The sequence below is a fragment of the Acanthochromis polyacanthus genome, chromosome 7 (assembly GCF_021347895.1).
Source record: "Acanthochromis polyacanthus isolate Apoly-LR-REF ecotype Palm Island chromosome 7, KAUST_Apoly_ChrSc, whole genome shotgun sequence".
In the NCBI taxonomy this organism is placed as follows: domain Eukaryota; kingdom Metazoa; phylum Chordata; class Actinopteri; family Pomacentridae; genus Acanthochromis; species Acanthochromis polyacanthus.
Window position 1 is genome coordinate 28063511 of NC_067119.1, and position 16848 is coordinate 28080358.

Sequence of the window (16848 nt, forward strand, 5' to 3'; positions counted from 1 at the left end):
TGAGTAAAGTGAGGGGAGCTCAGGAATGGCATTATGCTCCCATCAGTGTTTTCAGGTAGTAAAATGTGAGTCTTTATTAAGTTTTACGGCACGATTTAATCAAAAATGACCAGGACTAGAGTGGTACGGTAATAAGAGACAAAAGCAAAAGTTTTGCCCTTTTATTACTACAAATATTTGACACTCATTTACAGCAACAGGGACATAATTGTTTAATCAGAGTAGGGCAAACCTTTCATCTTAGAGTTCCCTCTTTGGGTTTGTACATTGATGGCACTTATTTAATTTCTGGACACCAACTATGGAAATTCTAAAGAAAAGTGTTGTGTATAGCTTCATGAATGCATTTGCTACACTACTGAAAGTGCATTCCCGCTCTTGGTTTGTTTTTGTTAATAACTTCCCGTTTTCTTTAGAACTCCAGCACCAATCACATCGTTGAAATGACATCAACTCAAAACACTCAAGTACATTCAGAATAGCACCTTTACACTATATGTGACAAAAAATGTTATAAAAGAGTTTAAAAACACAAGATAGATCAAACACTGTTGCTAGCTTGACAGCTGCTGTTACAGTGTGCCATTACAATGATAGTAGAGCTTTATTAACACAAACCCTCTGTGACAGGAGGTTGTTTGAACCAGTGATGTGTTCAAGTGACTGTAATAAATTAAAATAATAGGGGAGGACAGTGTACAATATTATAGCTGTGAAAGGCTTTACATTAGGTATGTATTTCCAAAGTGTGGGCTGTGAACATATTTTAATGAGAACAAGTCTGTCCCAAAATTAGGTATTCGACATGTAAAACTAACATACAAAATGATAGAAAAATCTCATAGTTCCTAGTGGACACTAAATAAGTTCAGTGCTTGGTTGACACACTTTTTGTATTCTGCATTTTCAGAGATGAACTAAAAAGATGCACTCTTGGCATTTTCCCCAAACGGGCCATTTGGTAAATAATTGAGCAAAATACTTTGTTCATCCAGCGTGTTTGTCAGTTCAGATGTCCTCAGTACAGGATGTTCTGCTCTGTAATCAATTCAAAAGATCCAGCTGAAGGCAACATTTCATAAGAATCAAGGCCTTTTCTCTCACAAGACTTTTCACTGTGACGTTTCAGTCTTCATACAATCCTACCAACCACGCCCACCTTATCTTGCATGTTAGAGTTTCTTTTGCATAGCCTGATGGGTGCAAGGCACAGGATGTTGGCACATTGTCTTGTGAGTGAGAGGCATCCAACGACCACTGGGAGTCATCTGTAAAGCAGCACTGAGGATCAGTAGGGGTAGGATGAGATGGAGATGTAGATGATGAAGATGCTCTGGTAGGTGATCCGGCCCTGCAGGGATATAGTGGTGGCCTGCACTTTGAGCCGCACCAGTCCTGGTCTGTCCAGGACTCTTAGGGTGAAGATGATCCCCCTGCCGGCCTCATCTCTGATGCCAAACACCCGGCCCATCACACCCGCCTCTGATTGTTGCTCAAGTATCGTAAAGGATGTACGCTCTTGAAGGACGCCTGACTCTGAGAAGGCGGACAGTCGAACCACATTGTGATTGGCCGGGATGCCGGAGGGAAGAGTGAGCAGCTTGTACTGCAGGAGCAGAGGGGAGCCTCCAGAGGCACAGTCCAGAGAACACGGTCTGTAGCAGGTCCTGCAGAAGTCAGCAGGAAAGAGAATATATGTCTTATACATATCTGCAGCTATGTTGACTGCCTACATATGGAACAAATGGAACCAGCAGGAACCATGCACTAGAAAACTTGAGTTGAGGAGCAGGGTTCTGTTGGTTTATTGTTGGCTACTTACCCAGGGCTTCCTCCGCTCTGGTAGGATGCAGGGCAGGGTGTATCCAGACATTGGTATCCCCCCCGGGTATTAAAACACATCTGATTGTGTCCACACTGGATGCCTTGTTCTACACACTCATCAATGTCTGATGGTAGAGAAAAGGGAGAACAGCTGTTAAAATGTAAATGATGGCGAAAGTTAAAATCAGTTTAACCCTTCTGTTGTCCTTATTTACGGGCACCAAAAATATTGTTTCCTTGTCTGAAAAAACAAATCAAAAAATACTGCAAGAAAATTTGCAAAACCTTCAGGAAGAAAATTTCAATAATTCCTTAAAACTTTCCCTTAAAAGTTTCATGAAAAAAAATCTCCCAGATTTGTCAAGAAAAATCTTGCAAATATTTTTAAAAATGAGTAAAAATCTTCCTAAAAATGCGATAACATATATATCGGTAAAACTTCTAACATTTTCTTTAAGAAGATTCACCAAAAATTTTTATTGTTGATTTTTTTTGTGAATGTTCTTGAGAAACATTTTTTTTAAACATTTCTTTTATTCCACCAAAAAGTGTTCAAAAACTGCCCAAAAATGTTGAAAATGTGGACATCACAAGTTACACTGTAAAAATAGATTTTTTCCCACATTTTCAAACATTAAAACGGGTCAATCTGACCCCCAGGACGACACGGGGGTTAAGGAGACACTTACCTTTACAGCTTCTTCCATTGGGTAGGAGCTTGTATCCTGAGGGACACAGGCACTGGAAGCTGCCAATGGTATTCCGACACTCATGTTGGCATGGCTTCCTGAGCAAACATTCATCCACATCTGCACAGATAATAATGGAAAGAAGTAAGATTCAAGAGGCTGACAAACTCGTACAGCATGCACTTCAGTTGTTCATTTTTGATTTAAACTTACCAACACATGAGCCATCTCTGTTGGTGTACCCCACAGGACAGCTCTGTCTGGTAATGCGAGATACTCCGTTAGATCGGGACAGGATTGGCCTGCCGAGGGACGACACCAGCTGTGGGCGGAGTCGTGCCCTGACTCTGGTACCATTAGTGAAGGTCTGGCCTCTCTCCAGCCCTGCACAGGAGCGACCATCCCCAAGCACGACAGTACCAGGAGGGCAGAGGCACCTGAAGCTGCCGGGCACGTTGCGGCACTGGTAGGCACAAGGATTGGGCGTCTGCAGACATTCGTCAATGTCTGAAATGTGAGACAAAAGTCAAGTTAGTTCTTTATTAGGGAGGTGTTGAAGTGTTTATCAAACACAAAAGTGTTGTCCTACCCAAACATGGGAGCCCTACTCCCTGTGATCGGTAACCTCTGGGACATATACAGCCATAACCTCCGATTGTGTTCTGACAAATCTGAGTGTAGCGACACATATGACTTCCATCCTGGCACTCATCAATATCTGAAAAATAAACAGTTGACAACAGCATTTTAGCAGCATTTTACTGAAAATGTTACATTTGGGCCATATCTTCTAATGACAAATTCAAAAAAATGTGGTATAATTACAAGCTTCTGTATCATTCATTTGTTCTTTATACATTACCAGTCAAACATTTGGACACCGCTTGTCATTCAATGTTTTTTATTTAATCATTTTATACTTTGTAGATTAATACTGAAGAAAACTATAAAAGAATACATATGGAATTATGTTGTAAACAAAAAAGTGTTAATCTTCAGTATTAATCTACAATGTAGAAAATAATACAAATAAATAAAAAGCATTGAATGAGAAGGTGTGTCCAAACTTTTGACTTTTGTTCCCCACAAAAAGAACAAGTAACTCCTTGTTTATGCACATTTTGGCAAAGGAAATAACAAAACAAATCATAGACTTTTGTCAATTTGTGATTTGTGTCACTGATCCTTCATGTGTTGTATTTCTAAGTTTGCAGCAGTCGTGCTGGTTTGATGGCTTTGCCTGATTTAATGCAGTGAATAAAAACAGTACAAGCTTTCATTTGTGGGAACAGATTTGAACTTGTACAAGAAAGTGAAAGTATAATGTTGCCATGGAAACAGTGAGTTTTATATTTGTCTACATTTTGAACAATAAAGTCCACCAGAGTTGCTATGAACAGTTCATTTTTGCTGTGTACCAGTGAATGTACTGGCAGCTTTCTCTGGATTACTTTAGTTCTAAAGAAATCTTAAAAACTGGAGGACTTTCAGGAAAGTTCTAGGGTTCTTATTTCTTCCTCAATAATTTATTGCACAGTGTTCTCTAAGTACAAGTAAATCATGAACGTGTGTACTGATACAGGAATAGTAGCCTTGACAACTGGCCTGAGAATCCATCAGTTGTTTAAAGGTTTCTTCAGTGCTGTCCAGAGACAACTGTCAGTATATCCAGTGGTATATCCAGGGGAGGGTCGTCCAATAATCGAAGGGTCGGCGGTTCGATTCCCGCTCTGACCTAGTCATGTGCTGTTGTGTCCTTGGGCAAGACACTTTACCCGCCTTGCCTCCAGTGCTGCTCTCACACTGGTGTGTGAATGTTGGTGGTGGTCGGAGGGGTCGTAGGCGCGGATTGGCAGCCAGTCTGCCCCAGGGCAGCTGTGGCTACAAATGTAGCTTAACACCACCAGAGTGAGAATGTGTGAGTGAATGAATAATGGATCCATTGTGAAGCGCTTTGAGTGCCCAGAAAAGCGCTATATAAATTTAAACCATATTATTATTATAAAAAAAACTGGTAATAGTTAATTCAGCAAATTTCATTTTCAGAACGTAAAGGGCCTTGAGCTGATGTGTATCTTGTAACTCTTTCTGTGATTAACCTTTTTCTGGATCGGTGCCTGAATTTGGACACTCCTCAAAATGTCGCTTTAACTGCTTCACTTCGTTCTGCTTCTTGCCTTCACTAATTGGACCGGTCCTCCAGCACTGAGCTCCAGTTAAACTGCCTGTCGTCATGTTACCTGCTTTAAAGCTCATAAAAACCTGTAGCTGTGAGTGGCTGTGATTTGGGGTAAAAAGCTCGTTTGTTGTAAGTTTTGAAGCCTTGCTCATCCCAGACCTGTGAATTATTTTATGACACTTTAGGGACAGTTCTTCTTCACAGGAGGCTGGGCCAGGACGAGGGGTTTTGGAAGGGCATCTGGTAAAAGTGCAGTTTAAGTAAATGTTTTGAAATCATGTCTAAAGATGTTGTTCTTGCCTGTAATATTGTTTGAATAGTGAGTAAAGGTAAGGCCCATTTAAATTTTAGTTCTTTAGTTGTAAATATAAGGACAGGTAAGCAAGTTTAATATTTCAAGCTAGAAGTCCTTATTTCGTTTTAATTTTTTTTTTACATGACATCCCCTGCCGTCAGTAATCACATTAAACTTTGATATGACTGCAATCATCTGGTTGTTTGTCATATTGCTTCCTGTTGCCCGTGCAACTATGAATGAGAGCCTGAATGTTCAAGCTATTATTCATTACATTAAAGAAGGCGACTGCATCACCCAGCATATTAGCTGCAAGTGAAACACATAGAAGTCAATAGCCTACTGGTCTCACAAATCAGATAAAGATCAAATTTGGTCTGTTGTCAGTTTTTAATTTGCTTTTTGGGTTGTATTTTCGCATTAATAAATAAATACAGAATTAAAACGACAACCACAAGGCATAAATGAGTTAATGCTGTGTCAATAAATGAACTAAACAATAAATTCTCTTGGATCAAATGCTGAATTTATCAGAGTCTAAAGAATAAACATTTAAAAAACACGACAGCCACTAACCTGTGCATGCTCCATCGTCTGTTTTAGTCATTCCAGCTGGACAACTGTCGAAACACTGGTAACCTCCCTCTGTGTTACGGCACTGCTGGTGAGCCGGGCACACATTCCTCATGCACTCATTGATGTCTGTAAAGGTGCAACCATTTTACCAGAGCTGTCACTGATAAACAATCATCCACTGGCTCAAACAGTTTGAAAAAAAATTTAAGATAGACATTTGTTAATCTGGGTTTTTACAGTAAGTATCTTCCTGAATCCACTGCAGCAAGGTTTTATTGGAAATAAAACAAGATAGGGTTTTGAATTTCCCTGGACTTAATATAAAGGGTTTTTTGTAATCTGTAACAGTCCAAACAGTTAGCTGACTGACCTATGCAGCGATGTCCTGACAGCTGGTATCCAGGGTGACAGATACAGCGGTAGGAACCCAGAATATTGATGCACTGATGCTGGCACGGGGAGATGGCAGACTCCTGGCACTCATCCACATCTGAAACACAAACACAACACATTGGCTTCATCAGTCTACATAAGTAAGAAAGTGTAGGGGAACAGATTTGAGGTGCAAATATAATATTACAGGATTATTATGGGAGATTTGCTGTTTATGCCTCTATATGATGAAGCTTTACCTTCACAACTGGTCCCTGTGATGCTGGGCTTAAATCCTGGTCCACATCTGGCCTGGCAGCGATATGTTCCCACTGTGTTCACACACTGCTGGTTGTAGTGGCACATGTGTGAGCCTTGGGAACACTCATCAATATCTACAAGTGAAAACAGAATTAGAAAGATGAGGGCTTAAGCAGCTGATTTTTCCTTTACTTAACGAGGATGTAACGACTGTATTTGTGACGCAAAAGATCACAGGTTGCAGCTTATGATCAGCCTCACCTTGGCACGTGTTCGTCTCTGTGGAAATAGTGAAACCAGAGGGGCAGGAACAGGTGAAGCCACCCATGATGTTGTTACATGAATGAGAGCAGGGGGACTGGAGCGCACACTCATCCTCATCTAAAAGGAACGCGTTTAAGTAAAACATGTTTAAATAAGGTAATAAAACTGCTTCAGGGACACATGTTCAAATAAACCTACAATAGGATAAATGGGGCATAAAAAAGGGAAACAGCATACCAGCACAGTAGGAGACTGTGTCAAGACTGAAGCCTTTAGGGCATGTGTCTTCATAACCATCTGCAAACAAAGAGTCCAGGCACTGTTAGTTGTTGCGACATTCAGATCCAGTATTATTTTATGATGGTGAAGTTTTGAATCATTGTGATGTTTTTTCCCAGACCTGGTATGAGTAGGTTGGCAGTGATGTGGAAGTCCAAAGTGAGGGTAAACATGTTGTAGACGCTGTTCATCCCTGAGACCTTGAGCAGCTGGAGCAGAGGGCCCTGGCGCTCCTCCTGGCCCTCGTAAATAATGGTGTGATTACAGCGCAGCACCAGGGGGTTTCCTCCTCTCTGGTGGGTCTGTGATGACCACGAGTACAGCTGCCCTTGGCCTGTCTGCAGATACGACTCATCGAACTCCTGTGGGACGGAAGCAAAGCAGGTCAGACCGCATTAAATCCTCTAGAGTGATATATCTTAAGATGAAGGTACATTTGAGACTTTAAATACTGATTGTAAAGGCAGCAGTGAACACACCTGTAGGCTCAGATGAGATGATGATAATGAGGGAGGAACAAATCCGTTAATTACGATGTCAATTAGTAAAACGCCCTCAGAATCCACACCTCTGGCAACGTGGGTCAAACGAAGGATCTCCCCTGTTGGAAGAGATTGAAAAAAAAAAAGTAAAATCATTTGGAACTGCAGGGGGATCATGCTGAAACTGTTAGAAGCAACAGCCTTCATGTGCAAATGTATCTGTTACAGGTAGTGGGCGGTGCCACCTGCTGGCTGTTTTATGAAAGAGCACTCAAAGAAAAGGAGGCTCAAAATTCTGTCTTGTTAGGTTGTTTGTGGTTGTTTTCACACACCAGTTTACACAAAATTACACATGAAATACAAAGTGTTATATCTGTACTTTCCATCTTTTCGACAGAGAGTGAGGCAACTCACAAGCTCCCAAAGAGTGTCTTTAAATATTTATTACCCTAAATAAATCAGAGGTATGAAATATTAATCGGCAAACACTTGTAACTGACAGTCAGACGTGAAAAAAGCAATGTAGGGCAAAGCTCACCCGTCTCAAACTCCAGCTGAGACTCTTGTCTGAACTGGCCCTGAGTGAAGGAGTAGCCGTTTCTGGCTGCTCCGTTCTGCAGCACAGTGGTCCAGTAGATGGGAGCGAAAACAGACACCAGCACCCGCAGCAACGGGCCTACAAGGAAACAGCATCAGCATCTTCACCTCTTCCACAACCACAGGGTTAGGGAGCAGAACACAATGCCAAAAATGTCCTTTTTTCACTTCAAACACAACAAAATCTACTGCTCTGAATTCACATCTATCATGTATATAGTGAAGTTGTGAATAAATATTACGTTAACTACAAATAATCATGCTTCTTTCAGCTTAAATGCACCTTTATTTTTATTTTAGATTGGCTGTATGTACTCCTGCCCATCCCGCCTGTCTTTAAAAGCTCACAGACCAACACTGGACAAGTTTAAAAAAGGTGAGTAAACAAAGTATAACTTGCTACAACAGACACACATTATTTTCTGTGCAATCACTCACCCACAGTGGGAGGGATGTTGTCCAAGCGTGCTTGCAAAACACTGCTCCCCTCCTCTTTGTCGTCTGTGATGTTGGCCTCCAGGAAGGACACACCGAACTCTCTTTCATTCACCATTCCTATCAAGCTGCCTCTGGTCTTCCGTGGGACTTCACCTTTTACAACCAACCACAACAGAGACTCAGAATATTTGTAGGCAGCGCTAACAGCCAAAATAACCAGAGTTGTAACATAAACACCCAACATCAAATTCCTTTACATACTAGAAAAAAACAACAATCAGCCATACCTGGACACAAACCAATCTGACATTTCCTGGAGTCGATGCTGGGGCCACTGCATGATCGGCCGCCGTTAGCAGGTTCTGGGTTGTTGCAAAGTCTGATCCGTTCTTGGAAGCCTTGGCCACAGGTGCTGCTACATGGACCCCACTCCTCCCAGTTAGAGTAACCTCCATTGACTAAGACAGAGAGGAAGAGGAAAGAAATCACTAAAGAGTGGAACCTCAAGCCTTCATTTGAGGAACTGTGTTGGTATAGCCACGAAAACCCCCAAAAGACCTTGCAAATAAGCACCTACTACAAACAAAAGTAAAATGTATGAATAAATGAAGGGAAACATTATGAAAGCCGTTTGAAACATTTCTTAGAAAGGGATGCAGTCAGAGAAGTACAACGTGTTCCTGTCTCATTATTCATTTCATAACAAATTAAAAAGTGTGTAATTATATGGACAGAACTCACTCTGAACTTTGAGAGTAATGGTCCTCTCAGCTTTTCCAGCCTCACTCTCAGCCACACACTGGTACTCCCCTTCATCTGCTGCCTGTAGATCAAGCAGGAAGAGGAGGAGATTTGGGCTTAATTGGTACTCTGAGGAGCAACTACAAAATAGGATCACCACCCTTTAGTGTCTTTAAATTACATACAGTTTTTGCGATGAAGGAGAGCTAACAATACAGCATAAACAAGCTGACATTTTCAATAGGGCAGCTGACTTTTTTCCATTGAATTGTTTGTCATAATAGATATTATTGGGCCAGAGAGAGGAAATTTCACATTAGAGCACTCTGTGGGGAGGACAGTCATCTGTCTGTGAGAAAGTCTCAGCTGCAGGCTGTGCAATTATAGCAGCAGTTAGAGACTTTAACAAGGTTACAGGCTAAGGAAAGAGGGACAGAGTCTGGGAACATACAGCGTTCTGTTCGTCTCTTCCCTCTGTTGCTAATGCTGTTACCCTCTCTGACTGAACTGAATCTGATTTGGGTGGAAGCAGGACACTGCAGGACAGGCACACTCTGTTCCTCAACCCAAGGGGACTGCAGATGAAGCCTGGGCAGGATGAATCCTGCTCCGTTGTTCTCCAACACATCAAACATTTGCTGATGTAGTTTGCTCCTGGAGGCTTCATGGTTCAAACTGGAGTGACTACGCTCAACAGACTTTATCTAAAGACCAGTCACTGTTGTAAAATGTAGAAAACAGAGAGGCAAAGTAAACTTTATATTTACAGTGATGCTGTAAATGACCAAGGATCCATTGTGGAGCGTTTGCATTCGGAGAACCCGGAGTAAGGGCTTTCCATTTCGGAGCCAGCGGAGGACAGGGCTGGGGTCTCCATGAACTGGACAGTCCAGCATAGCGGAGCTTCCCTGGATGACAGTCTGAGACATGTGGGCTTCACCTTTCAACACTGGAGGCTCTGGAGACACACATATACATTTATAGTATGACATCAATAAAGGTGATGTAACTATCTGTTGAAAATCAAATAAGTGTGAATATTTAAAAAATAAAAAAAAGGTCACCTCTGATGCGGACAAATGAGAGTGCTCTGATGGAGCCCACACTGTTTTCTGCTATGCACACGTAAGTCCCAGCATCACTCACAGTCACATTCTCAATGATGATGGAGCTCCTGCCTGCCTCATCTACAGTGGCACCTGGAACATTTTCATCAGCAGTGTCAGATGAATAACAGGCAGAAAATACTGCAGTGTTAACTCACAATATTGTCTCTGATTAGGTTTCACAATACCAAGCTGTACAAATGAGAAAAGTTATTAAATAAATCGCTAAAGAAGTGGAAGCAGTGTTGTGCAGCACTTGCACTGAGGGAAATGAAAACAATACCTTCATAGGGATTGTTGTTGACAGTCCAGGAGATGATGGGAGGAGGTGTTCCCTGAGCGTGGCAGGACAAGGCCAGCCTTTGTCCTTTGTTCAGTGTTATGTCACCTGGCAGCTCTTTGAAGGCAGGCCTCATGTTGATGGACAGGTGGACGTCTTGTCTCACAGAACCTGCTGCGTTGGTGGCTACACATGTGAACACACCAGCATCTCCTGCCTGTGATAAGAAAACAGTTAGAACTGAGCTTATGGCCTGAACTAGAGAGAATTTTAGTTCCTAATGCAGTAAAGAAATGAGATGATGTAAGGTCTAACCTCAGCCCTCTCGATAATCAGCTCTCCTGATCGCAGGACAGTGAATTTGCCAGGAAGATTAGGCACGATGACGCCATCCTTTTCCCATGACACTCTGGGTTCTGGTGAACCCTGAGCAGCACAAGGCAGCAGCACCTGAAATCCCTGAATGACTGACAATTCCGTCTGCGCAGGAGGAATCATGGGTGGGACTGAAAGGCAACAATATCATCTATATAAACTTTTCATAGTTCTTACAAATCTGAGATGGAATCATAAAAGACTTTCCTCACCTTGAATAAGCAGCCTCATATCTTGGCTGGCTCTGCCGGCAAGGTTTTTGGCAGTACATGTGTAAAGGCCTGCGTCACTGCGCTGGGTTGAGGTAATTGCCAGAGTTCCATTGGCAAAGATACGCATATGAGCACCATCCACCACAGGCCTCCTCTCTTTGTGCCAAGTAACTTCAGGCTGAGGCTGGCCATCAGCTACACACTCCAGACTGACTGGCTGGCCTAACACAGCAGTGTACTCAACACGAGGGACACTCAGTACGGGTGGGACTGGAGAAACAGGAGGTGTGCAGATATTAAGTCATTTATTTAAATGCCGTAATCAGGAGTAACGATTTCCAATACAATCATGGAGCGTTTGTTTTTTATTTCTTTGCACATGCCGGTGTGACACTATTTTGCTAACATGGAAAAACTGCTGCTTTGTTCCGAGTTGTGAGATCAGAGGTTCACATTACCTTGAAGGACTAGTTTGGTTCTTCCCACAGCTACACCAGCTTCATTCTTAGCCAGGCACTGGTAGGTTCCCGCATCACCAAGTGTCACCCGAGAGAACTTCAGAGCTCCATTTGAGAGCACAGCCAGCCTGTGACCTGTAAGAGACAAATGAGGATGAGGCTCTGCAGCTAACACCAAGAGAAGAAACAGTTTTCAAAACCAGACAAGGCACATCAGATCAGGAGTGCCCTGAGCATGCTCATTGATTCCTTGAACAATCGTGTGGTTGTGCTGCATGCATTCATCCTGCAGTGTGTCAAAACAGAGTTCTGTTGTAGCGTTCTGAGATGTCTGAGAGAAAACATTTAGCAACAACCTGAAATGAGGTCCAATGGCTTGTTGATGCTTCGCTGTGATTACAAAGGTGCTTATTGGCACAACAACACAATCATCAATCCTCACCCACTCTACTCATTAGATTTGGCTCCATGTGATGACTTCTTCTTGAAGTACAAAGTTCGCCATTTTGACACAATTTAGGAGAATTAGTGGACCTTGCAGATAAAACTCAAACAGGATTTCAGGGAACGGATCTCAGTGGAAGCATTGTAGAAGCTCTGAGGGCTGCATGACTGCACAAGGATACTACTTTGACAAGGGTGGTGGTCAAATTTAATTCAGTTATGTTTTATTTTTAATTTTTTACCTCTTATATGATGCCAGTTGCACTACGCGCCATGAAATTAATGCGATTGTAGTGTTGTGCCTGTATTTATAGTTACCAGCTGCTATTGGAACTCCTTCTCTTTGCCAGGTGATGGATGGTCTGGGGAGGCCTTGAACCTCACAAGGAAGAACAGTCCCATGATGCAACACCACTTGTACTTCCTCTGCCATTGGCCTGATCTCTGGTGGCTCTACGTGCATGGAACAACAAACACATTGCTACGTGGTTTTATATGTTCTGTTATCATAAGCAGTCATGTAATGTTGAAACAGTGATCTGCAGGAAGTCCAGTTGAGCTCACCTTGCACCGTGAGGGAGATGTGTTTGTGAGCCACTCCAGCTGGGTTTCGTGCTGAGCATGTGTATCTTCCAGCATGACTTGGCACAGCAGCAGTTATCTCCAACACTCCTGTATAAAGAATGAGCACAAAGGTACACGTGTAATGCCACATTTGCAAGAATATGTTTCTTGCCCCGTGGCATTGTTATTCCAGTGGACCGTGAAGAGTCAGAAAACCAGCAGCGTTCCTTAGATATGCTGTCTTACCAGTAGGAAGGACACGATACGTTCCTCCTCTGGAGCCCAGTTTGGCTCCTCCCTTCGTCCAAGTGACAGTAGGCTGAGGACGTCCTTGCACGTGACAAGGCAAAACCACAGGAGACATTTTCACAGCTTTAACAGCCGTGACATCATCTTCAATAGATGGTGGGACTAGCGGAGGAAACGGCAAATTCATGAGTTCAATCATCGGAAATAACATTCTGCAGTCTGCTTATTGTACAAAACTCAAAATCAATACCTTGCAGGATGACCTCAATGACCCTGCGCTCCTCTCCAACATCATTGACTGCAGTACACTCAAAGTAACCTTCATCCTCATTGGCTGGGGACAGAAGAACCAGAGACCCAGAGGACAGTAGCCTGGACAGATAAGAAAACTGCATCAGCTTTTAAACCTTTGTGGCTGTGTGAGATGCACTCCATACACATTGTATATTCAAAGAGAGTGCAGCCACAGCTTTGTCTTTACCTGTATGCACCAGGATGCTGGCTAATATCCAGCAGAGCTCCATTTCTCTTCCAGGATACTTGAGGTGGAGGTATACCTGTAGTCTCACAGCTCAGCACAGCTCTAATCCCTGTTGTTACCGTCACATTGAATGGACCAGGACTGATTGAAGGACCCACTAATAAGAAAAGAACATATTCAGCTTAACAGACGTATAGACCAGTGTTTGTTTAAGAATAACAAATAATGCTAAACATCTTTCTGTGCTGTAAAATTAGAGAGAAAACATTGGCAGTTTAGTAAAGTAACTCTGTTATATTTACCAAACACACGAAGATCCACTCCCCGGTGATCTGAGCCGGCCTGGTTGGACACGGTGCAGTAATATCGACCAGCATCATGAAGCTGAGCCCCGTGTATACGCAGGGATCCCTCTGATAGCGTGGTGAACCTGATACACAGACACAATTAAAATGGATACACTGTACATACAACAGTTTGAAGCTGTATCTGTGGATGACAGATTCAAGTATGAAGTACAGATGAGTTTTAGTGAGATACATTACAACATACTTGTTATCTGGAGATATGGGGAAGCCGTCTTTCCTCCACATGACTGCAGGTGAGGAGTCACCCTCTACTTCACAAGGTAAAACTGCATCCTGACCGATGTGTACAGTCACCACTGTACCGCTCTCTTTTATTTTTGGTGGTACTAGAAGTAAAGTGACAGAACAATGCAGTCTCTTAGTTTTAGCATAGAATATTTTAAGACCTTTTAAGACATGAAAGGATTATTGTCATAGAAAGAAAACTTTTGATTACGCCAACTTTTATACAGAGATACGCAGATGCAGAAACACATATTCATCTCTGCAATATTAGAAAGATTCTAGCATTTATCATTGCACCAGATCAAACTGCCTTATAAAGAACTGTTTCTTTCATTTCAGACTCCTGTTTGTTGTAATAGTCTTTGTTTGATACTGCAGAGACCAGAGACTGTGGTCTCGCTTGGCTCCGAGAAGGTGTTTGATGAGAAGAAATGGGTCTTTTTTTTTTATAGCCTTCCTTTAAGCTGATGACATGTTATTTATATCTGTGCCTTTACTCAGCCGAACCACACTCCTGAATTTATTTAAACATTGTGGTCCAGCTATCCAGCTACAAAGTCAGCCTTCAAAAAAAGGAATTCGTGCCAGCTGGAGAGAGGACAGGGGAACTTTCTATTTCAACTCTTTGACAGAGTAGTTCCAAAAACTGTTCGTATTTCAGGATCTGGATCACACGTAGTCACACTGAACGGCAGAAAGCAAAGCATCAGCTCCTGCTTTCTGAATTAATACATGACATGGAGTGATGGGATTTGGTGCCTCTCCTCTGAGCAGAAAGATGAACACTGTTAAATAAATATATTTCATAAACTTCTATATTTGTTTCAGTGTCTTCTGATTTTTTTTTTTTTGACATTTTATATTTTAAACAATCAGATTTATTGTTTTACTTGGGCTGAAGATAACCTATTTTAAAACACGTCATAAAAAATGAAGTACAGCTCTTGTATTCTCTCCATTCTACAGTTCAGCCACTAATACCAGGGATTACTTTTCTGGCCAAAGCATGATGTCACCATCCTCATGTGGGAAACTATAGACAAAACATCCACTGGATCATTTCTCCTGATGATGCTACTGTACACCAAATGACCTCAAAGACAGCCCACATCCGCCTAAACCTCAAAACCGCTTGTTTTGCCCTCAGTCAAAATATGTCATCAGTTTAGATGTCATTTCACACCTAAGGATTTATATGTGAGCATTGTATGTTTACTCTATTAATCCCAAGTCTTTAAGCATATGGTCAAAATGAATCATGTCATTGTGCCATACTGACAACAGTTTAAGGTGGTGTTAAATTAAATTTCCGACAGCATTTACAGGCAGTTACAGCCCAGAAACTTTACTGCCTGTAACTCTGACTTCTTCACCTCATGTCGTTCTCCATCCCTTTAGACTCCATCTTTAAATGTAAACCAGATGCACAACAGGTCATAAGCATCATTTATGAGTTCCTAAATGCATACAGTCTGACAACAATAAAGCACTTCAAAATAAGAATTAGGAAGATCTACAAGAACTAATTGCACATGAGTTTTGGAAAACAATAGTACAGATTACTTATTCTCTGTTTACCTGAAACATGCAGTAGCCCAGTTTAGATCCATGTTTCAGAATAGTTAGATATAGATCCCACATGTGGCAAACAGAAACCCTAGAACATGTGTTTTGGATGTGTTAAAAATTGCACATTTTTTGTAAATCAGTGACTCACTGCTGCTTTTGGCATTAACTCAAAGACTGTGCACTTGAATGGGCCACAGGCCAGTATGATGACCTTCTGTTCCATCCTAGTTAAGAGACTGATTCCACGTAGGTGGAAGGAGTCCCTGCCATCACCGTACGGACATTGTGTTATGGAGATTTTGTGCTACATTCTGTTAAAAAACATTTTATACTCAGTAAAGTGGTCAATTTGAACACTGCCTGTGAACAATTTTACTCTTCTTTGCAAATCTGGGAGCAGATAAATTGGAATTTGGATGGATTTAATAGTTTAAATTCAACTTCTTATTATTTTATTACTCTGCAAAGGAACGGCGGAGTTATCTGACGATTGGCGTACGTTTGTCTGTCCATCTGTCTGTCTATTAGCAACATTACTCAAAAACGGACTAATGAATTTGGACGAAATTTTCAAGGAAGGTCATAAATGACACAAGGACTAATTCATTATATTTCTGCAGTGATGTCGCTTATACTCTGGATCCACAGATTTGTTAAATATTTCTGTATCATTGTAAGATAGTGGTACGGCATCACTGTAACTATGACTACAAGTGACTGCTACATCAGCTGCCTGCTGATCACATGATTGTGATCCTTCTACAAATCACCTGTGAACTTGTCGGGACTGATCCATCGGAAATGATACAAGGAACAACTGATTAAATTGTGGGGGTGTTTCTGAGTCTGATCAATTCCCGCCGCTCACTACATATGTAAATCACTCGATTTGGTTCCCGTACACATGCATAACATACGCCTGTGCTCAGCGCAAGGTCATTTCGTTTGTGGATACATCTATACTAAATAGCCATATTCTATAGTGTCGAGATTTCTGCCACAATTTTTTTTAAAATTTCATCTGTTAGAATGATACAATGACTAAGCAGCCTTGGCAGAGTACTGCGCTCTCAGAGTGCTTTTCTTGTTTTTATCTGTAAATATACTCTTTTTTTTAATTGCTCTATGTTTGTTTGTCTGGCTGAGATGTCATCATCAGGGGCAGCAGAACCAAAAAAGGGCAAAATTTGTTTCATGTTGTGTGTGTAAGTTGTTCCCTTCATGTAAAAAAATTCCTTTAAAAAAATGTATTGGACTAATGTCATTATTGACAGGTATGCTTACAGAGAATCTCCACTGTGAAGAAGAGACTGGTGCTTCCAGCCATGTTGGTGACCACACAGCTGTACTGGCCGCTGTCCTCAGGCCCCACCTCCTGGATCTCCAAGTACTGACCCCCCGCCAGCCGCTGGATACGACCACCCAGCTGATGGAACAGGAGGAAGGAAGGAAAAGAGACAGAATGTGTGAGTCAGAGGAGATGCTTTTTAATTCAAAGGCATTTTTAGTCGGTGTCTGTA

General features: G+C 41.9%; 1 protein-coding gene and 1 long non-coding RNA gene across 3 annotated transcripts in view; one reads left to right on the forward strand and one right to left on the reverse strand.

The window, feature by feature from the left end:
* Positions 1-124: 124 nt before the first annotated feature.
* hmcn2 (hemicentin 2) overlaps positions 125-16848 on the reverse strand; it is a 54455-nt gene continuing 37731 nt past the window's right edge. The window contains 30 exon segments of the mRNA XM_022217986.2: positions 125-1667; positions 1823-1949; positions 2514-2633; positions 2727-3020; positions 3103-3231; positions 5564-5689; positions 5934-6053; positions 6196-6330; positions 6458-6577; positions 6698-6757; positions 6861-7101; positions 7219-7340; positions 7760-7897; positions 8257-8409; positions 8544-8714; positions 8998-9079; positions 9765-9955; positions 10062-10196; positions 10387-10600; positions 10699-10889; positions 10971-11240; positions 11429-11563; positions 12191-12325; positions 12437-12544; positions 12683-12847; positions 12936-13057; positions 13167-13323; positions 13469-13596; positions 13719-13860; positions 16613-16754. Of these exon segments, the coding sequence (XP_022073678.2) occupies positions 1289-1667; positions 1823-1949; positions 2514-2633; positions 2727-3020; positions 3103-3231; positions 5564-5689; positions 5934-6053; positions 6196-6330; positions 6458-6577; positions 6698-6757; positions 6861-7101; positions 7219-7340; positions 7760-7897; positions 8257-8409; positions 8544-8714; positions 8998-9079; positions 9765-9955; positions 10062-10196; positions 10387-10600; positions 10699-10889; positions 10971-11240; positions 11429-11563; positions 12191-12325; positions 12437-12544; positions 12683-12847; positions 12936-13057; positions 13167-13323; positions 13469-13596; positions 13719-13860; positions 16613-16754 (4752 nt within the window). The 3' untranslated portion in view covers positions 125-1288.
* On the forward strand, positions 7015-16724 carry LOC127534678 (uncharacterized). Of its 2 annotated transcripts, none has more exons than XR_007942936.1 (3): positions 7015-7123; positions 8119-8194; positions 16603-16724. It is a non-coding gene; the product is annotated as an uncharacterized LOC127534678 (long non-coding RNA). The 2 variants fall into 2 exon arrangements; XR_007942935.1 differs by lacking the exon at positions 16603-16724 and adding an exon at positions 12223-12344.